At 38.5% G+C, this 20,484-nt stretch overlaps 1 protein-coding gene across 3 annotated transcripts in view; it reads right to left on the bottom strand.

Moving 5' to 3' along the window:
- FGFR2 (fibroblast growth factor receptor 2) overlaps positions 1-20,484 on the bottom strand; it is a 135,544-nt gene that overhangs the window by 104,597 nt on the left and 10,463 nt on the right. For all 3 annotated transcript variants that reach the window (XM_089510058.1, XM_089510056.1, XM_089510057.1), the window contains exon 2: positions 19,074-19,334. In XM_089510058.1, the coding sequence (XP_089366184.1) occupies positions 19,074-19,248 (175 nt within the window). In that variant the 5' untranslated portion in view covers positions 19,249-19,334. The remainder of the gene's footprint in view (positions 1-19,073; positions 19,335-20,484) is intronic.

Consider the following 20,484-nt stretch of genomic DNA (forward strand, 5'->3'; position numbering starts at 1 on the left):
ACACTAATAACCCTACATACATCACGGTGAAAGAAAGGTGAGATATGAATGTAACTAAATAAATAAGAAGTGGTATAAAAAATCTTGTTATTCCCCAGCCTCTCCAAATTTGTGTTCAGAGGCCCATGTGTGGTCAAGTATCCCTCACCATTTGACAGGCCATTAGAGACAGCCAGCTTACTAAGTGGATGCAGGCACACTGCAGTAAGCTGCCACTTGAGAATGGCATCTGGATTCACTCCCAGATCTCAGGTTTCAAGAGAAGCAGGGAAAGTAGAAGTACAAACCAATTCTACTTTCCCAGATCTTAGTAACATATGAACACCTCCACCACGGGACAGTCTGACAACCAATCAAGTTCTGCATTCATAACTATAATGTCTTCATCTCCTTTCTGCTGGGGAGAAAGGGCCACGAAGTAATGAAAAGGTGTATGTGCCGCCAATAGTTTTTTTTCCCTGTGTACTGACATGCAAAACATGGGTGAAAAAAAAGAGAGAGAGAGAGAGAGGCCTGGTTTCTCACTCCAAATCTTGGGTTCTTTTCCAAAGGCATTTCTTCCTTAACAAACAAAATCAATCACATTCCAGTTGTTATGGCCAAGAAACATAAACATCTGTTATAAGACAGAGAAACTGAAGGCCTCTTCAACAGGATGCTACAGAACTTGCCCATGTATTTTAACATTGCTACAAAACATAGTTCAGGTAAATACAGGTCATCTTCTGGGATCATTCTGCCTCCCCCCAGACCAAAATAAATTTAATGGATCTATATTTAAGAATGCACCACAATTATTAAAACAGCTGTTATCCTTGCATCTTTCAAAGCATGCCAGGTACCTCTAACGTAGTTACAAGAATCATGCCTTCCAGATGTTGTTGAACTGCAACTTCCAGTGCTTCTCACCACTGAGTATGCTGACCACAACTGCTGAAACTTCCAGTCTAGCATAATCTAGAGGACTACATAACTCCCTTCCATGAACTAAAAATAAAATTAGGAGTATGTTTATAGTGAATCTTATGTATGTCTGCTCAGAAGTAAGTTTACCCAAAGTGTAAGTTGGTAAAAGATTTCAGTCTAAGACTGGCTGGCAAATACAGGTTTAAAGCATTGTCACACAGAGAATTCCTACAGAAATTATAAAAAGGTAATATGGCTTAAAGACCCATTGTGCTAGAATGCTCTAGATTAGAGAAAATGGCTACCATGAAAAACCTAACCTTAAAAATATTTTACTACAAGCTGCCATCTTTTAAAAAATGTGTCACCAACACAATAATTCATGCTCTCTGCTCATAGCTGCTTCCTTATCATCACCCATGGAATCCGAAAAAACACATTTTGTAAACACAGACCACAAACATTAGGCAAGGCCCATCAATTAAGAACTGAATAAATAAGATATTATTCCTGCCTTATATGGTAAATGCTTCCCCATTTAACTGGCACACATTTTTTCAGCCTTCTGCAGAGTAGATTGCAAGACTCCTAAATCAATCTCTCCCCATGTTAGAGCAACTAATGGCTAATTCTAAAGCAAACTTCTTGTATATGCATTTAATTTGCTTTACTGCATTTTATCCCATCTTTCTAGCAAATAAAAAAGTAGTGCTCAAAACACTGAGCAACACCATTAAAAATAAATTAAACTTTTAAAATCATCACTAACATAGTTCTGCCTTGTCCCATACCAAAAGAAATTAAAGTACAGTGGAGCCTTATCTTATGTGGGGGATCCATTTCAGACCTCCCCCCCCCCCCCGCGTAAGCCGAAGAACATGTACGCTCGAGCCCCGTTCAATATAATGAGGCACGGGCACGGCGGCACGGAAGCGCACACATAATTCTTTGTATGGCTGTGCAGCTTCAGTGTAAGCTGAAAGCCGCATATAGTGCACCCGCTTATGGCACGGGCTCACTGTAGTTATGTGCGACATGCAGATAACAGGGTTACTTTCATGACAACAGTACATTTCTCTAAAGACCATTCTCTAAAGACTATATGGCAGAGGCATATAGATGCATTTTTCAACCCATACAGCCCCACTGTTTCAAATGTTTATTGAGATGGCATGGTATCTGAACAGAAAAAAGCAGAAGAGTCGTGCTGGAAGACCTAGAGATTCCTAAAGAGAACATATTAATGAAATCTGTAAAGAATCAAATCAGCAAAAGTCAAAGCCACAAATATGGAGAGCCAACTGTATACTTTTTAAAGTAGCTCAGGCTAATAAGTTAATAAGGCTAATAAGAGCCATGAACAAATTTCCTGCTAAATTTGTGTCCTCTAGTAATCAAAACAGTTTCAAATATTTTTTTTTAAAAAAAATCAAGGTTTATAAAGCACACTGCCCATATGTGGGATTTTCTGTACAACTATCAACTTTTCCAGCTGTGCTAATGAATATTCAATAAGCCCATTGTAAACATCCTCTTGGAGGATAAGAGTTCTCCTTTGCCAAGGACAACCCCACCAAAAGCAATGAGGCTTCCCCCCACACACACCTTTTAAATTATTTTTTAAAAAATACTTCAGTAGCAAAACAATGCAAAGGAAAGCAATTTGGCTCGTTTTGAACTCTTTGAGAGAATACCAAAATCATGTGCTGGGAACTTTAATTACAATATAAAAGCAGGAAAATAAATTCAAGGCTGTTGTTTGTAGAGAGAGAGAAGAGCCTGGGAACAAAGTTATTTCACTATTTGGATTTTCAAGCAAGTACAAAATTTCCGCTACTTTATAGGAGATCTCCTATATCTGGAAATACAAAAATGAGAAATAAAAACCTGCTGTTCTATTCATTATGATTTTTAAACTATCAACAAACTGAGCTTCTGCCTTAAGAACCTTTGTCCGCCCGTGCAGACTTCCTAGAGTCCATTACAGTTGGAAAAGACAATGTAAACCAGGAAACCTATAAAAGCAAATTATGATATATATGTCGAGGACAGGTCTTGGGACTAAAATTATGGATTTTGCTATGACCCACGGATAAGTTGAGGATAAAATTTAGGGGCATATAGCAAAGGATCTAAAAGATGAAGCAAAGCAAAACAATGTCAAAGAACTTACAAAAGTCCAGCAGACATAACTCTTTGCACTTAGTCTTAAGACTGGATGGATGAGAGAGTAAAGGAGGTTGGGTGCTTCATATATTATACTCTTGCTTTTCATCAGGAGATGGTTCCTTCTTTTAAATAAGTTAAGATACAATACTTACATTGAGCCATGGATAAGTCGACTCAGGTTTTTGGGGTCAATTTTTTTACCTAAATTTCTAGACTTATACATCAGTATATACAGTACATCAAAAATCGAACTTTCTACTCATGACGAGAAAAGGGGAACTGGCCCCTTCAGAGTCAATGAGTATGCTGCACACCTCTGAATGACATTCTCTCACCTTTAGAGCCCAACTGTGGTACCTTAACAGAATAACTGAGTTTAGATCTGTTATGTTCTTGATCTACAACTGCTCATGTCCTCCAGCAAGGTGGAAGGTTGTAGTCCAGAAAAATAACTTTTTCAAGCTGTACAGGTTTATACCACAATGCAGCATGACATCAAAAAGTGATAGGTTGTATCACAGCTGTTACAATAGACACTGGGCACACTTTGTTATTATGTCACTACGCTAGCCCCGCCAGCCTGGTGTGAAAGCTAAAATGCTAGGGCTACAACTGAACGTTGAGCTTCCTTTTGGGCAACAATGAAGGAACTAATAATAATAAATTATTTATAGCCCACCCAATCATGAAGAATCTGGGCAGGTTGCAACAATGAAAATACATTAAAAATACAATAAAATTCAAAATTAATCCCTTCCCAACCCCCATCCCAATTATAAAAGTACAATATAGGACAATCACAATTTAAAAACACTAAAATTATCAAAACTGATAATTTTGAGTAAAAGTAGTGATACTATGGAGAAAGGAGAGATGAGAGGTTTTCTTCATCTTTGATAATACTGGAACATGCCATCATAGAATCACAGAATCATAGTTCAGTCCAGTTAAATACAGTAGACTGTTGTGCAAACTGAGGCAGACAAAGGAAGTACTTCTTTACACACAGCATGTAATTTGCTTCACAGGTTCTGATTATGAACACTAAGGGCCAGACTCAGTGTGGAAATATAAATGCAATTAGTAGTTACACAAAAGGACTTGTTTTAGAGTAAACAATAGGTACTGGAGATAGTTTTGGTCAACTGAACTGCTTAAGTGGGCAGGCCATCAGAGGCTGTTGTAAACATTTAACAATTACGTTAAACATTAATGCTGGCCATCTATAGACTGGTGTTTCCTAAATGTGCTGGATTACAATTTCTAATCATTCACACAGACTGGTGATCATGGGAGTTGTAGCCCTAAACACCGTGTAGATGGCTTCTGTAACCAAGTCTACCGAAACCACTATCATCATAAAGTTAAATGACAAGATATGTGATTAAATAATCTTGACTATTTTATCAAAGGTTCTTCTTCACTGCAAAAGAACAAGTTATTAGCCCCCAAATATAAGAAATCCTGAAGATGCATTCCCATTGACGCGGGAGCTTAACAAAGAATGGGACCTGACAAAACTGTAAGACTGGCTTCTCAATTGTTGTTGTTATTCGCCATCAAGTTAACTTCAACTTAAGGTATCTCTATGAATAAGAGAACCTCAGTCATCAACAGCCCTGCTAAGATCCTGCAAACTTAAGGCTATGGCTTTACCTTTAGTGTGGTCTTCCTCTTTTTCTACTGCCTTTCACTTTACCAAGCATTGTCATCTTTTCCTATAGCTCCCTTTGTCACCTTGGCCTCTAGTGAACATCCAGGCTTCTCACAATTGATTAATATTCAGTGCTTAAAGCCAAATTGAACATGACAGTTGTATGTGGATGTATTGGAATCAGTCTCAACAAAGTACTTAGTCTGAAGGATATTTAAAATACAGCATAAGTGAGCAGGGGGTGGAGGTTGAAATGAACCTTTACAAAGTCAATATCCACACAGAGAGAGAGAGAAACAAAGTTTTCAAAATGGTTTGGATTCCATATAAATTCAACATAATTCAAATTTAACCTATATCTGGCTTGTCTTATAGATTTCTAGTTAGTCAATTAAGCCTGCATTCCAAAACAATTCCTATTTTAAGTTTAATGAAGTAACAAGTGACCTGAGCTCACAACCTAAATATTATGAAGAAAAGCCAGTAAAATACCATATATACTCGACTATAAGTTGACTATAAGTATAAATCAAGGGCAGGTTTTGGGGCCAAAATTATGAATTTTGATATGGCCCATGTATAAGTTGAGCGTAAAACTTAGGGGCAAGCAACAAAGGATGTAAAGAATGAAGGGGAAAAATGATGCCAAAGAATGCTGCTATTTTCTGTTCAAGCATACAAAAAGGCTAGAAGCAGCACCACAGAGAAGAGAATGGGGGGGGGGGGGGGGGTTTGGTGCTTCCTTTAGGTTCTCCTGGGATAGACTGCGCTCTTACCTTTTGCCACTCTACTCAGAGAGGGAGATGGTTCCTATTTAGAGTTAAGGTACAGCACTTCAATTGACCCATGAATAAACTCATCCAGGTTTTGGAGGTCATTTTTTTTACTCAAATTTCTAGATTTATACATGACTATATACAGTAATTAAACAACGCCCATGCTTCTTCGTACAGAAAGCCTATCACACATTCGGGAAAATGTGATTTGAAATTTTCTCATGGGTCCTATTCATGTGTCCTCAGATGTATGTTCCATTGTTTTTAATGTGTTTCATCACAAGTACACATGCAGAGGATCATATCATTAAATTATACTGCCTTAAATTGTTTTCTTCCTCTAATGTAAATTCAATGAAATGTTGTTAATATCTTAATTAATGGGCCATGTGAAAATTCTGATTACTTTTGGAGGCCACAACAACAGTATGTTCTGGCACAGTTTCAAAGTTCAAAAGTCAAGTCTGGCTTTTCTATAATCTTTACCTTTTCCAAAACAGCAATTGCCCAGATATTTTATTCTCTTAACAATAAATAACATTACACAACTATATTATTTATATCAGAGAAGAGGCCTTTCATTTCTTCGTGCCTGCCAATGTTTACAGCAGATGCCTCCAAGACAGATAGGATAAAACCTGTGGCTTTCTATCAGTGAATTTTTTCCCCCACAAGATGAAAACTTTTGAAAGAAAGCTACCTTATGTACCATGGTCTCGTTAAATTTGCAGATGATGCAAAAGTTGGACGGGTTGCTAATTCCCCAGAAAACAGGATTAAAATTCAAAATGACCTCGATAGTTTAGAGAGCTGGGCTAAAGCTAGCAAGATGAATTTCAGCAGGGAAAAATGTAAAGTAGTACACTTGGACAGAAAAAATGAAATGCACAGATATAGGATGGGAGACACCTGGCTAGGCAACAGTTCATGTGAAAGGGATCTAGGAGTCTTAGTAGACAAGCTGAACATGAGTCAGCAGTGTGATGCAGCAGCCAAGAAAGGCAATATGATTCTTGGTTGCACCAACAGGCGTATAGTGTCTAGATCAAGGGAAGTGATAGTAACACTGTATTCTGTTTTGGTCAGGCCTCACCTAGAATACTGCATCTGGGCATCTCAATTCAAGGATGCTGACAAGCTGGAATGGATCCAGAAGAGGGCAACCAAAATGGTGAAAGGTCTGGAAGTCATACCCTATGAGGACCAGCTTAGTGAGCTGAAAATGTTTAGCCTGATGAAAAGAAGGTTTTGAGGGGACATGATAGCCATGTTTAAATATTTGAAGGAATGTCATATCAAAGAGGGACAGGCTTGTCATGGCTCCAGAGACTATGACAAGGAGCAATAGATTTAAACTGCAGGAAAAGTGTTTCAACCTAAATCACAGGAGGGACATCCTGATGGTCAGAGCTGTTTGGCAAGCATTTAGAAGTAAAATGTTTATTTTAAGGAAATATCACATCTTTGAAGTTAAATAATAATAATAATAATAATAATAATAATAATAATAATTTGTTTTATTTATATACCGCTATTCCAAAGATCATAGCGGTGAACAGTAAGTAAGCTAATTAGCAAGTAAGCTAATTTGCCCCCAACAGTCTGGGTACTCATTTTAGCGACCTCGGAAGGATGCAAGCCTGAGTCGAGCTTGGGCCCTTTTGCTGGTCTTGAACTCGCAACCTTGTGGTTTCGAGTGAATGGCTGCAGTACAGGCATTTAACCACTGCGCCACCAGGGCTCCATGATGTAATAAAAAAGGAAAAGATAAAAAAAAACTTTCTCATGAAGTTAGAAAACTGGGTCTAAAAATATTAAGTGTTGCACTGCACTGATTACTGCAGCAATTTAACTCCTCGCCTCATCTGTTATATAACTATGGCTTCTCTTGGAGCTAGAATCGAGTTCACTTTTCATGGCAAACTCTACTTTCCTACATATGTAGCTTACAGTTGCCTATAAAAGTTTATTACAGAATTGAAATTTTAACTGCAAGTTCTCAGGCTATGAGCTTTTTTAAAATGGGGTGTCCAATTTTAATCATAGCCCATAAGAAGTAACATAGGGTAACATGTAAGCTACATTAACATTGGCACATGGAGACAATGCATAGTCATACGGAGATACACAAGTAGTCAAATTATGCAGGACAAGGTTTTTTTTGTCCCCACTAGGAAGCTTTTCAACACACTGAGAGCCCGAACAGACAGGCCACAATAAAGCTGCTTTGGGTCACTTTGGAGGTATGCTGTTTAAATGATGCATGTGTCCTAAGAGGCCGGAAGCTATGCCAAAGCCACACTCCAGTCCTCAGGACTAGAGAACAGCTTTGCCACAGCTTCTGGTCTCTTAAGATGCATGTGTTGTTTAAACTGCATACTTCCAATGTGACCCAAAGCAGCTTTATTTTGACCTGTCTGTTATAGGCCCTGAGTTAGTATTGCAACTCCATATTACCAATACTTACATGGAAGACTGCTTTTGCGTATCAGTTGTGTCATTTAATGAGGCACCTTTTTATTGTAGCACTGATCCATGGTTACCAGGGGATATCAACCAACACTATTTTTGTTAAGTTATTTAAAAGATTTCAATCCTACCCTACAGCCAGAGTTCTCAGGGTGGCGTATGGACTATGACTGGCATCCCATTAGTGGTATAAGCAGATGTAAGTCAACCTGACACCTGTGCATGTCTTTTTGTTGATGATGCAGATGTTGTCATTCCCTTCCACCCTTCACTCCCTCAGCCCCATCAGACTTATTGCAGCATTGCTGCAGACTGCCACCACACACTCATTCCATATCTGACAGAGAACAAGAAGGGGATCAGAGATCTGTCTGGCTATGTCCCTGTAACCAGATGCAAAAGATATGTCCTCCTCTGACACCTCCAGAGATCCCCAACAGACCTCATTAGATGATATAATCATTTTGCATCTGACTATAGGGACACAGCCAGACACTTTTCCAATCCCCTCATTCACCCATTCTCCACCAGCCACAGAATAACCTGGGGGTGGAGACATCTGTGACTATATAGTAAGTGCAAGAGATGGTGAATGGCCATGTATAACATAGTCCTGCATGTAAAACTACTACACTAGGCTGGGCCATATAAAGGAAAGACAAAACCCATTATCCAAGAAGCAAGAAATGGTCACTGGATTCCAAACACATGGGTGAACTGTCTGGCTAAATAATATTCAGTGCAGCATTAAGTCTCAGGTAAATTTCTCCTTTCTCAATAAGCATGCAAGGTATGCATTATCAATGGCTATGACTTCAGTACACAATCCAAAACAAATACAAGTGTCTTTGTCCTGCTAAATTAGCTGACAAGTCAGTGTTTTTATCAGCTGCTCCATCATTTGGGCATCTTCCCCTACACAGAAAATCACAGAAAGCTACCCCATACTGAGTCAAATCCATGATCCAACTCCCTCTGTATTATCCCCAGCTTCTACAGGCAATGACTTCTGGATTTTTAAGACATAGATCTGTTCCAGCCCTACCCATACATACCTTGGGTTGTGCCTGAAATCTTCCACATGAAAAGCACATGGTCTACCACTGTGTTATAAAAAGTTAAAGGTGAAAAAAAAATTATCCAGAATGACTGATTGATGGAATTTGTACACTACCCCGATTGACCAATTGTATGCTGACAAATTAGTGAATATTTGTACACAAAATCTCTGAGCAGTTAGTTGAATGAAATACACAGAGGGTTAATCTCTGTACAAAATGTGTAGTTGAAAATTTAGGAATTTTAATTCTTAACTCAGATTTTTTTAAAAAATTCTATTGACTGGTTAATTGATTTCAGTTGCCACAGAGATTTACTGTTTTATGGTCCATGAACATTAGACTGCTTCATTTCAGAATATTAACTAGAGTTGGAAAACATTTTGGACTGTAATTCCCAGACTCCCCTACTGTTCATGGCCACTCACCAAGTGACTGGGGGTTTCTGTGCTTACTGAAAGTAACTTTTCCAAGTTGTGGTATAATCTATTACTTCTTTGAAAACTGGCAACATTCAGTTCAAACATGTTTTAAGAGTTTAAGCTATTCCTTGAAAGAATTTAAGAGATACAAACAAAATTAAAGAGTTTAAAATATTTGATGGTATTGTTTCGAAACCTAAAAACAGCTTATATGTTCAAACATCAGCTAAAAAATTAAAAAGGAGCTAAATGCCAACAAGAGACTGAATTAACTAACCCAGCAGGTTTCCCAACAGACAACATGGGTGAGAGAAGGTCAAGAGTGATCTTGCCATTTATCAAATGTACGTCTAAACTAATTATTCACTTCAGCTAAGCTGCCTTTCAACCTGTGTGTGCAGTCAAACCTCCCATCATTAAGGGTTAACTTCACTGGGACTCATTCAACAGCAGGAATGTGGATCAGGTTTAAAAGCCATTCTTAAGACTCAACACATTCCACACCATGTACACAACACAGAAATACTACAGATTGCTACTTAGTATGTTCAGAAAGACTCATTCTCATATGAAAGTGACAAGGAAATGTAACCTCTTGGCATCTTGTCCATTCCCTCCCACAAATGGTAATATTTGGCCTAAGCCTAATGTCCACACTGTCCAACCCTCTATTGATAAAATGCATGTGCATGAATGTGTACAGTGTACTAAAAGTACACATTGTAACTACGTTGTCAATTCTCTGTACTCAAAATATTTGGCTATGCTCCAAAAGTGAAGTCTGAATAAAATCCTGAATGCCCAGATGAACCAAGAAGTGATTCCCTCTAGAAAATCTGAAATAGTTTCTAGACAATACTCAAAGTACATTGCTCGCTATGTTCTGCAATGCAAACTGATATTTTTGGAAGACTACAAAATGATTGCCTAAAGTTGGATAAAGTCAGGGAATTGAGCTTGTGGGATTTTTGTGAAGAATGCTATATTTCTTTATCACTAAAGGCTGGTGCCACATATTCAGTGATACACATTACACAATGAGGATAACAGATTCAGATGTTATTTAGATGCAGAGTTTAGTGAAGGAAAGTTGTGGGAATCAGTAACATTATAATCAGCTAAATAATCAGAACTCAGTGCTCATTTCCTCTAGAATTATAGTTGAGGAAGCTCTCACACTTGGTCCTGAAGTCAACAGCAAAAAGAGGGAGGGAGGGAGCTTTCTACAGTCTACCTGCCATGTTCAAATAAACTAGAGGGGCTGCCCTGCATGGAAAGCTCATACACAACACTGAAGGTAACCCAGTGTTGTTTTCTTTCTCAATTTTCCATATATTTTGCCAGTTTATAGAAGGTGAACGTTTTGAGAGCAATTTAAATTCCAATTAGAAAATGGACAAGATTTCATGTCTTGTCATCCGGAGGAGATCCTAGCTTACCACAGATAGCCAGAAGACAACTAGCTATTTGAAAACAAAGAAGTGGATTGGATGGATTTTTAGGATTCTAACAGCAGTGGGTTTTTTTAAAAAAAAAAACATCCAAGTTACATCATAGAGCTTGTTAACAATAAGCAGCTTAATTCTGCCATGACTCATGCTACTTTGTAGCACTTTACAATAGTAGAACAGAGTCCTATCGCAATCTGTATTGATAGTTCTGGGACTGTAGTGACTAAACCTGGCAACAAATCTGATATGACAATAAGCAATGGCAAGGTTACAACAAACATATGCCAGTGTGCAAATATGATTTATTATTTGCATAATAGCAGTGCCTCGAGGCTGCTTTCAGGACTAGGGTCTCATCAATTACAGTGCAAACAAAAATTAAAACAATCTTACAGGACAAACTATCAAGCTATCAACTGATCAACACTTTCAAAGGTACTAAATTATCTTCAAAATTATGCTGCATTACAGTTAGCTGCAATGGATTTTCTACTTCTTAGTCAAACTAACAGACTGGAATGCATAAATTTAAATACCAAGCTATCTAAAATCCTGGAGGTGTGTTAGCTACCAGTCCTGTAGGGATTTTTGCAATATATTCAGCTACTGTTATCTCTACGGTACTCTACTTTATACAGTCACCCCCCCCCCCCATCCATTGGGGATATGTCCCAAGACACTCAGTGAATGCCTGAAACCATGGATAGTACTAAACACTAAATTGCTAATGTTTTTGGACTGCCACTGACCACAGGTAACTGAAACTGCAGAGAGCAAAACTGCAAATATGGGGGTGTTGTGACTGCATTATATTTTCAGACTGCAACTGACCATGAGTACCTGAAATCACAGAAAGAGAAACAGTGGATGAGGGTGGACTTGTGTACTTGCACAAATGATGTTGCTTTCAGCTCAAAACCAATAAAAGAAATCCTAATTGACCAAAAGTTCACAAATTCAGGCCTTGATTTTAGTCTAATTGGAATACAACTAGCCAAAAGCTAACTACTAGAATACACTGATGTTCAATTGTAATAATTTGGAGTTTTGTGAAAGTATTTCAAACAAGGCATTCTGTATGACAATAAGAATCTTAAAAATGTTGCAGGGGAAGAGGATAATTAAACACACAAACTAACTATTTAATTATAAGTTAATTAAAATGCTGAAGCAAGAATGAAATATTAAAGTGCTTAATGCCATAAGTGATGATCTGAGACTATTAAGTGAATATAACATTGTCTTAAATTAAATAATGAACAGAGGTGATTTCAAGTTCTAAAAATCATTTTATGAGAATTCCAACATGTTTGAAGAGCTGTGTTTAAATCAAATATGTTTTTAAAATCACCTTTTTGGCAGCAATCCCATGTGTGCATGCCTTCTACGGAGTAACCTTTACTGAACACCAATAGGTTTACAACTAGATAAGAATGTAGAGGATTTCATTGTTAATTCAATTATTTGATTGTTATATCATCACATCAAATTTTATATTCTATTCTTACTAGAAGACTTAAGAGAAAAATTTCAGTGTTCTTTCACACGTTTTGCAGTAGTTTTTTCCCCCCCAGTTAGAAAAGTACAGAAGAATAGCACTTACTATTTGAAACATCAAAAAATAGCATGGCAAATGTAAGGTGTTCTTTTTTACAAAACACATCCTACTATTTGCTAGCTCTTCTGCCACATGAAAGCTTTTATAATGCCATTAAGTTCAGAAACCTGTTTTCCCTCTGCTAGTAAGTTTGCAGAACTCTCACTTTAAAACTGTTTCTTATATGTAAATGACATTTATTCGGTGGGGGGGAGGGCAGGTGTGGTTACTTTTCAGTAATACTACATGTTGGTAGCATCCAGCTTTTAAAAGGAAACAAGTCCTCCCTAAAAACATTAATGACCCACCCAAAGACTTGCTGTTCCCCTACTACAACATTCCACATGGTGCTGTACAAACATCCCAGCTGCTTCAGGCATTCAATCAGGGAATACAGTAGTCTGTCTAGGAACAGTTTCATAACAAATGACATTGTATAACCCAGGAAACTCTTGGAATTTTCTTTGTGTAAAGGAACTTATTTTCAAAAGCCTACCAAACTGCAGAGAAGATGGGCAGTCTAAATAACCCTAGGGAAACAAATTGTAGGTGCCCCAGGGATCTCATGGAAATTTCTTTGTGTAAAGGAACTTAAAGCCTGCTGGCCTTCATGGTTTCAAAGAAAATGGTGAGCACACATGACATGGGTCATCCTACCAAAATGCAGAGAAGATGGGCAATCTACATAACCCTAGGGCACATGCCTGACACACAGATAGGCCAATACATCCAGTTAGGACTCCCTGAGGACTAGGAACTGCTGCCAGTAATAGTAGGCAATGCTGTGGTGACTGGAGTAACAATGGTCCAAAATGAGAGAAGGTGGGGTCCTACTCATGTAAGCAAGCAGGAAGTAATGATTCAAAGAAGTAATGAGGTTTTGCTTTTTTACAGGGCAACCATATCAGCTGGAAATGATAGGCTATTTGCATTACAGATGAGGAGGAGGAGGATGACGACAATGATGTCTGGCTATTATTCTGCATCACTTACTTAAGTATATTTTACTAAATAACCTATCCTGGCTTGATTCCCCCCCCCCCCCCAAAAAAAAAAAAACTTGACAGGAACATAATTCACCCATGCTCCAATCACCAGCAAAATGATCCTCCATCTTCCCATTCAGCTGGTGCCCTGTACAGTAAACTAGAGGGAGGAAGTTACAGTTATAGCAACAGTGAGAAAATCATGACATAGTCCCGAAACAGCTGGGTCAAAAGGAGTGGCTTCTGGCTGCTTTGGGGCATGGCGCATGCCCTCGGAGCATCCAGTAAAAGGATTGGTAAAAAAAAAAACCCACTCCTGCGAGTGGCTCATTTGGGCTAATGTCAGGGGCTACTTTGAGAGCAGGCCATGTGGTCACCATGATCCCAGGTTGCTTGGGGCATGATTGTGGCTGGAGTGGCCAGAGGCACCTCCTAGCAACCAGTCTTCTTCTCCCCTAAAAGGAGATTGTGAATACAGAAGAATTACAGGTGAGTAAATCTAGATAACCATTCCATATTCATAATTGCTATTTGTTCTCAAGGGAGCTACACTCAAGAAATTATAGCAATTTAACTGCTATGGCTCCTCCCCTAGATTCTTGGGATTTACATTGTGGTGGAGGTACTTAGAATTGATTATTGATCTCTAGCTCACTCCCCTGATTGGTAACACTAAAGCTCTCTAGCCAAAAATTCTAAGCACCTCCATCAAATGATAAATTCCAAGATTCTGTAGAATGGAACCATGACAGTAAGAAGTGGCATAAAACTACTACAATGGAACCTTATTATACGCGGGGGATCCGTTCAGGATCCCTCCGCGTATAAAAAAATCCGCCTATGCTCGAGCCCCATTGTTTCCAATGGGGCTCGTGCGCGGCGGCGCGCAAGGCGCAACGGGTGCGCACGCCCATTCAATTGAATGGGACGCGCCGCCCCTTCCGCCCCGCGCGCGCCGGTGGCTTTGAGCACCTATGCTCAAAGCCACCTATAAAAAGACCGCGTATGCGGAGGCTCCACTGGTATAACTATATAGATACAGACTGTTATGCAAAAACTCCCTTGTAACTGATACCAATATCAGGAAGGGCACATTTTCCCTCCTTTTCCTGGGTGCTTCCTTTCTTAATTTTTTTCCTCTCCCATTTAGATAAATGAGATGAAAGTAAACTTAGGTTCCCAGTGCTGACCACTACAACCATGGAATTCTCCTCTTGTGGTCTGCACATTTTTCCTTGCCAGAATCAGAGTTCTGGTATCTGGGAAATAAAGACAGCGATGGGGGAGGAAGAGATTATCAGATTCAACAGCCTAACAAAATGAGTCAAATGAGCCTTTGACACTTCTGAAGACACACTGTAAGAAGAATCACACCTCACCTTCAGAATTCACATATTTGTAAGACTTACAGGGAAGTTTTTGCTGTGTGCCTTCAAGTCATTTCTGACTTATGGGATTAAGTCCATGCAGAACAATGTAACCCTTTTAAAATATGAACAATTAAATGGCACACAGCTTTTTCAAATGGTCACATATTTAAAAAATTGAAAATTATAAAAATGTACAGAAATAGATAAATGCAGAGATTAGGGAGAAGGTGTTTTAAAATATGCGCAAATGCCCATGGAGAATGGAAAGCACACATTCTCATAACACAATGCAAAATAAGGATGGAAAGAAAACGCAGGTGGGATTTGGAAAACCATGACAAAATCAAGACAGAAATTTTCAGAGACGTTGGGCCAAAAATTCCCAGGAAGGATGGGGAGGGAAATCATAGGCTGAATTTCTAAAGGCCTGATCCTCTGTCTCTTCTCTGAGAAGAGACATCAAAAATACCCAATGACACCATTCTAGAAACTTCAAGATTGTGATCTTAGTAATCTTAGAATTAATAATTTCTCCTAGTTCTTCCTCTAATGTGTATCACTACATTTTCTTTTAATATTTTTCCCAGAAATGCACAATTCAGCACAAGCGTCAACATAAATAATTCTGAGGTTTGACTCTAAACCTCTGGGTAAATTTAATCTTACACACAAATGATTAAGCAGAAAAGAGGGAAAATCAATTATGCATGCATTCAAATAAACTGAGAAGACAGGGGGTAGGGAAAACAAACTATGATATGTAGAGGCCAGATCCCCTGAACAAAGCATCTGGGAGAGGACACATTTCATGAACATTATACTGACAAGATTGTTTTGACAGTTCAGTTAATACAAATGTGTTAGCTCATTGTGTTACAAGATAACAGCAACTGTAATAAGAATGAACCAACCCCCTTCACTGTGAGGCACAGAAGGTGGGAAGGGAGCACAGAGGTCCCCTGTATTCCATACAGCATAATAAAAACATTCTTGCAGCCAATAAATATACTGTAATCAAAAACATCATCTTAAAATTCCATAAATACTGCAATTTGAGGGACTTGGGAGTCAGGATGTCCCTAAATGAATGTCAAATGTAATCTCAAAATGATTATGGCTGTAAAAAACTTCATTTGTACAAAACATTATAGCAACGCAAAGTATTGTGGTTCTTCCATATTTTCTTTGGCACGAAAATGCTTGCAGATTTTGTTTGGATTTCAGCATACTTGTTGCTTATGCACCATAGGAGTTTTCTGTGGCTTTGAAACAATAAGGGAAACTTTCTAGAAAACTAGCAGGAACCAAAGAAAAGTACAAAAATATTGTTATCCATTAACAACCCTACAAAAGATATAGTTCATGGATCAAATATGGTGCTAGGTGTCTGGTTGCACTGGCCACTAAGGATTACCTTTACTTTCATTGCATACACAAGATCAATCATCATCACCACCACCATCATCACTCCCCAAGCTTTCTTTTTCTCATCCTCTGCGAAAAATAAACAATTGGGATTCTCATGCTGATCAATGCTATAATTGGGATTCTCATGTTGATCAATGCATGGACAAACCATCTGAATGAATTCACCATAGATAGGATCACAACAGTATAACTGCAAAAAAATGACACTACTTGAAACAAGCCACATTATCCAAAGATAACTGATTGCTATATTCTTCAACAGAATCCAAATCACTGGTAGTCCAGAATTCCAATCAGTAACACCTAGTAGACTGTGAAATCAAGAGGATGATGGTGGTGATGATTATAGTAGTGAACATGATGATGATTTTATTCACTTATATACAGTGGGCCCTTGATATCTGCTGCTGTATGGTTCCAGGACTCCCCTTCACCCCACCCCACAATCTGTGGATGCTAATGTTCCATTCAATGTTCCATATATATATATATATATATATATAGAGAGAGAGAGAGAGAGAGAGAGAACACACACACACACACACATATATATATATATATATATATATAGAGAGAGAGAGAGAGAGGCAAAATCAAGACTTGCTTTCTTTGAACATTTTTGCAGGGGGGTATTTTCAAGATGTGGATGGTTGAATCTGTGGATGCAGAATCCATGGATATGGCCAACTATACTGCCTTTTTATCAATATTATGATTATAGGTGGTTTATAAAATATTACAAAATATTAAAGCAAATACAGGTTAAAACCCAGACAAATATATATATATAGAACTGAATCAGTTAAAAAACCCATTAAAACCAGAAAATAAACATCTACAAGCCAGCATGCCAACTATGCATGTCTAAGAGAAGCAGCCTACCAAATATTCAGAGTTAGCATACTGCTTCCTAAATTCTGTCACATGCCTTCTGACAGCACCAGCAAACCACCTGGACCTATACTATTCTCCACAGCAAGGGTGGAGAACCATTTTCAGCCTAAAGCTGAATTCAATTTCAGAGACAACTGGGGGCCACATTCCAGTGACAGGTACGGCCAAATACAAAAGGGTGGGTGAGACCATAAGTAATGACTTAAAAATCACTCTGGCAGTAACGACAGTGCAAAAGAGTGGTCCATTAACTAATGCTGCTCTATGATGGCTGGACTATTACAAGTTCCAAATAATTATGTTAAGCTAATAATAATATGGCACAAAAGTGATACTAATTCCTTGGCACTCTGGGGAGGGATTGCCCTTCTGCCACATCAGATATTGATAAGCACTGTCTTCAGAGAATCATGTCAAATCTATACTCTGAGGAAAAGCATTCAGAAAAGCTGGAAAACCATTAAACTGGTGGTGTAATGGAAAACTGAGGATGGCCATCATAACAGGATATATAGCATCAGGGACTGAGCTTCCCACATCTTAAGGAAGCAAACTTTGGCATTACTTTGGCTATTAGTAGACTGCATCCCTAATGAAGAAATAATCCAGTTTGACACTGCTTTAACTGGCATGAGTCAATGCTATGGAATCCTGGGAATTGTAGCTTGTTGTGGCATCTAAGCTCTCTGACAAAACAGGCTAAATGTATCACAAAACTACAGTACCCATAATTCCATAGCACTGAGCCATGGCTGTTGAAGTGGTGTCAAACTGGATTGTTTCTGCAGTGCGCATGCAGCCCATGACTATCACTGGGTGCAAAACTACTGGGACTCCCCCTTTATGGTCTTGTGATCAATCAAATCAGAGACTTAACAGGAAGGGGAACAGAGAAATATAGGAAAGAGCAAAAATGAGATTTTAGTTATGCTGACATCTGTTTGTTTATTGGATGGGGTCTATGGGCTTAATAAAATGGCACTGCTTTGACAAATGAATTATGATAAACATGTTGTATAAGGCTCCAGGGATAGCTAGTTTGCTGTCGATATAGTATCAGTAGCAATAAAATGGTCTTTGTGGCCATTTTGAGCTGTGTACTCATTTTGAATAAACTAACTATATCAAAGTGCATGTCTGATGACCACAAGTAAATGGGATTTTTTTTAAAAAAAGATGCAATCTTAGTCAATTGTTAATTTTAATGCCATGCAATGATGTAAGCAAACTAAATACATGTGCAAATTTATGGAGTTTGGGCCAAGTCAACAGACTGCAATCTGAAATCACGGTTTAGAAATCTTTATTTCTCTTTGAAAAGGACAGACACAAAATCCTTGTTTGAACATGGATACCCCAGTATTAGCCTTTATTAGTGTTACTGATCTCATGGTTTAAGGTTAAGCAATGAAGAACTTCCAAAATTCAAAGCTTAGATCAAGCAAAATACATGAAGCTATTTGCAAGCTTAAGTTGTCAAACTAATAATTAAACCCTCTGTTTTGTACACAGCTCCTGAACCAACCAAGTGACTAAACTTCCTTAAAGAATAGTGTTCTTGCATGTTTGAAAGCAGTTATACATATCCACAATTCACATTTTGTTAGAAATGACACATTTGTTAGTTATGCATTCATCTATACTGTATCTATGAACAACATTTGCTACCACAGTTCAAATAGATGCACCTGGGTATAGTCACTCCTTTCATCCCATGGTTAACAATAACAGAGCAACAGTAACATCTAGAAAAAATACTTTCTAGAAGGGTTTCTCCAGATGATAATGGTGATGAGACTACCTGTGAGCTAGTACTACATGGCTATTTATCCAGAGCCTAAAGTGCCTCTGAACTCCTGCTGGAAACAAAACAAAATAAAAATAGAATTTTACCTTCAGGTTCCAAAGTGGTGTCTTCACCAACTAAATTGTATGAAGGCCGAGCCAATGAAAATCCAGCCATGGTGATCACCACCAGGCAGATAAGGCAACATGAATCCCAACTGACCATCTTCTCAGTACCAGTGCCTGGTCCTCTTCCATTCCTCCATGTGGACTTTAATCCCATCTGAACACTGCTACACAAGCATGGACTGAAAGTAGCACCTTCAGCCTTGAGAGGTATTGTCTTACTCCCAGTTGTAGCAAATTCTCCTGTAGGACAGTGGGAAAAAGTTGGGTTAATCACAAAACTTAGAAGCAACATAGAAGGAACAGGTTACTTGTAATCAATTACTTTCCCCAGTAACTACATTGTATTATATTTGTAAATTCAGAGATAAGACAATTTATTTTGGGATGCAACTGTAACTTTTAGTTACTTCAGCAGGTAAAGGACTGTGGCCTCATTAAATGAGGAGGAATACCACACTGATCAAATGCCAGCTCATGTTGTGCTCTGTGCTGCTACACCTACGCTCTGTTCTGACTGTTGAAATGCGAGCAAGATGGTTCAATGTGTTTTTTAACATATGCCAACAGTTCAAAGTTGTTCAGTAGCTTAAAGTATGCTTTTAGATGCTTCCAAGAAATAGGAAAGCAATGACTTAGTCTTTAAAAACCTTAACTGTAAAACTAACTATCATTCAGAGTGTGTCCCTGAACTGTGATTACAACTACAGTAATTGTTTATTCAAGTACCTTTCCAAGTTCTGGAAAACCACCATTATTTTTGTCTCAGCCGCCCCAACCTTGTCTGTCTTTTGGTTAACAACTTAGGTAGGCCCACTCCTCCTCCAGTTTTTTCAGACTCCAAAGGATAGGGTTTCCTGAGATCACGATGGCTGGGGGTGTAGGATTGTAACTGCTGCTCTGATGTTTTGTTGTTATGTGCCTTTAAATTGACTCTAACTTATGGTGACCCTACATAGGTTTTTCTTGGCAAGATTTATTCAAAATAAGTTTGTCATTGCCTTCATCTGATAATTGCCTATAGCACCTTGTGTGTGTATGTCCTTTCAAGTTGCCTGTTGGCTTACAATGACTCCATGAATTTCATACGGTTTTCTTAGACAAGAATATTCAGAGGTAGTTTTGCCAGTTCCTTCTTCCAAAATCTAGCTTACACCACCTGGTATTTATTGGCTGTCTGCCATCCAAGTACTAACCAGGGCTGACCCTGCCCAGCTTCCAGGAACAAATGGAATCTGGGCATTTAGGCCCAGCATCTTACTGGAAAGTATTTGGATTGGTACACACAGAGTTTCTCACTCCTATTGCCTCATTCAGGCAATTTAAAACTGTAGAAACACAACATGGGACATCCGTAGATTTTGATTCGTTTCATGGAGATGACTGCATACTT

Source organism: Sceloporus occidentalis, unplaced genomic scaffold (assembly GCF_023333645.1).
Source record: "Sceloporus occidentalis isolate IW3139 unplaced genomic scaffold, rSceOcc1.0.p SCAF_2, whole genome shotgun sequence".
In the NCBI taxonomy this organism is placed as follows: domain Eukaryota; kingdom Metazoa; phylum Chordata; class Lepidosauria; order Squamata; family Phrynosomatidae; genus Sceloporus; species Sceloporus occidentalis.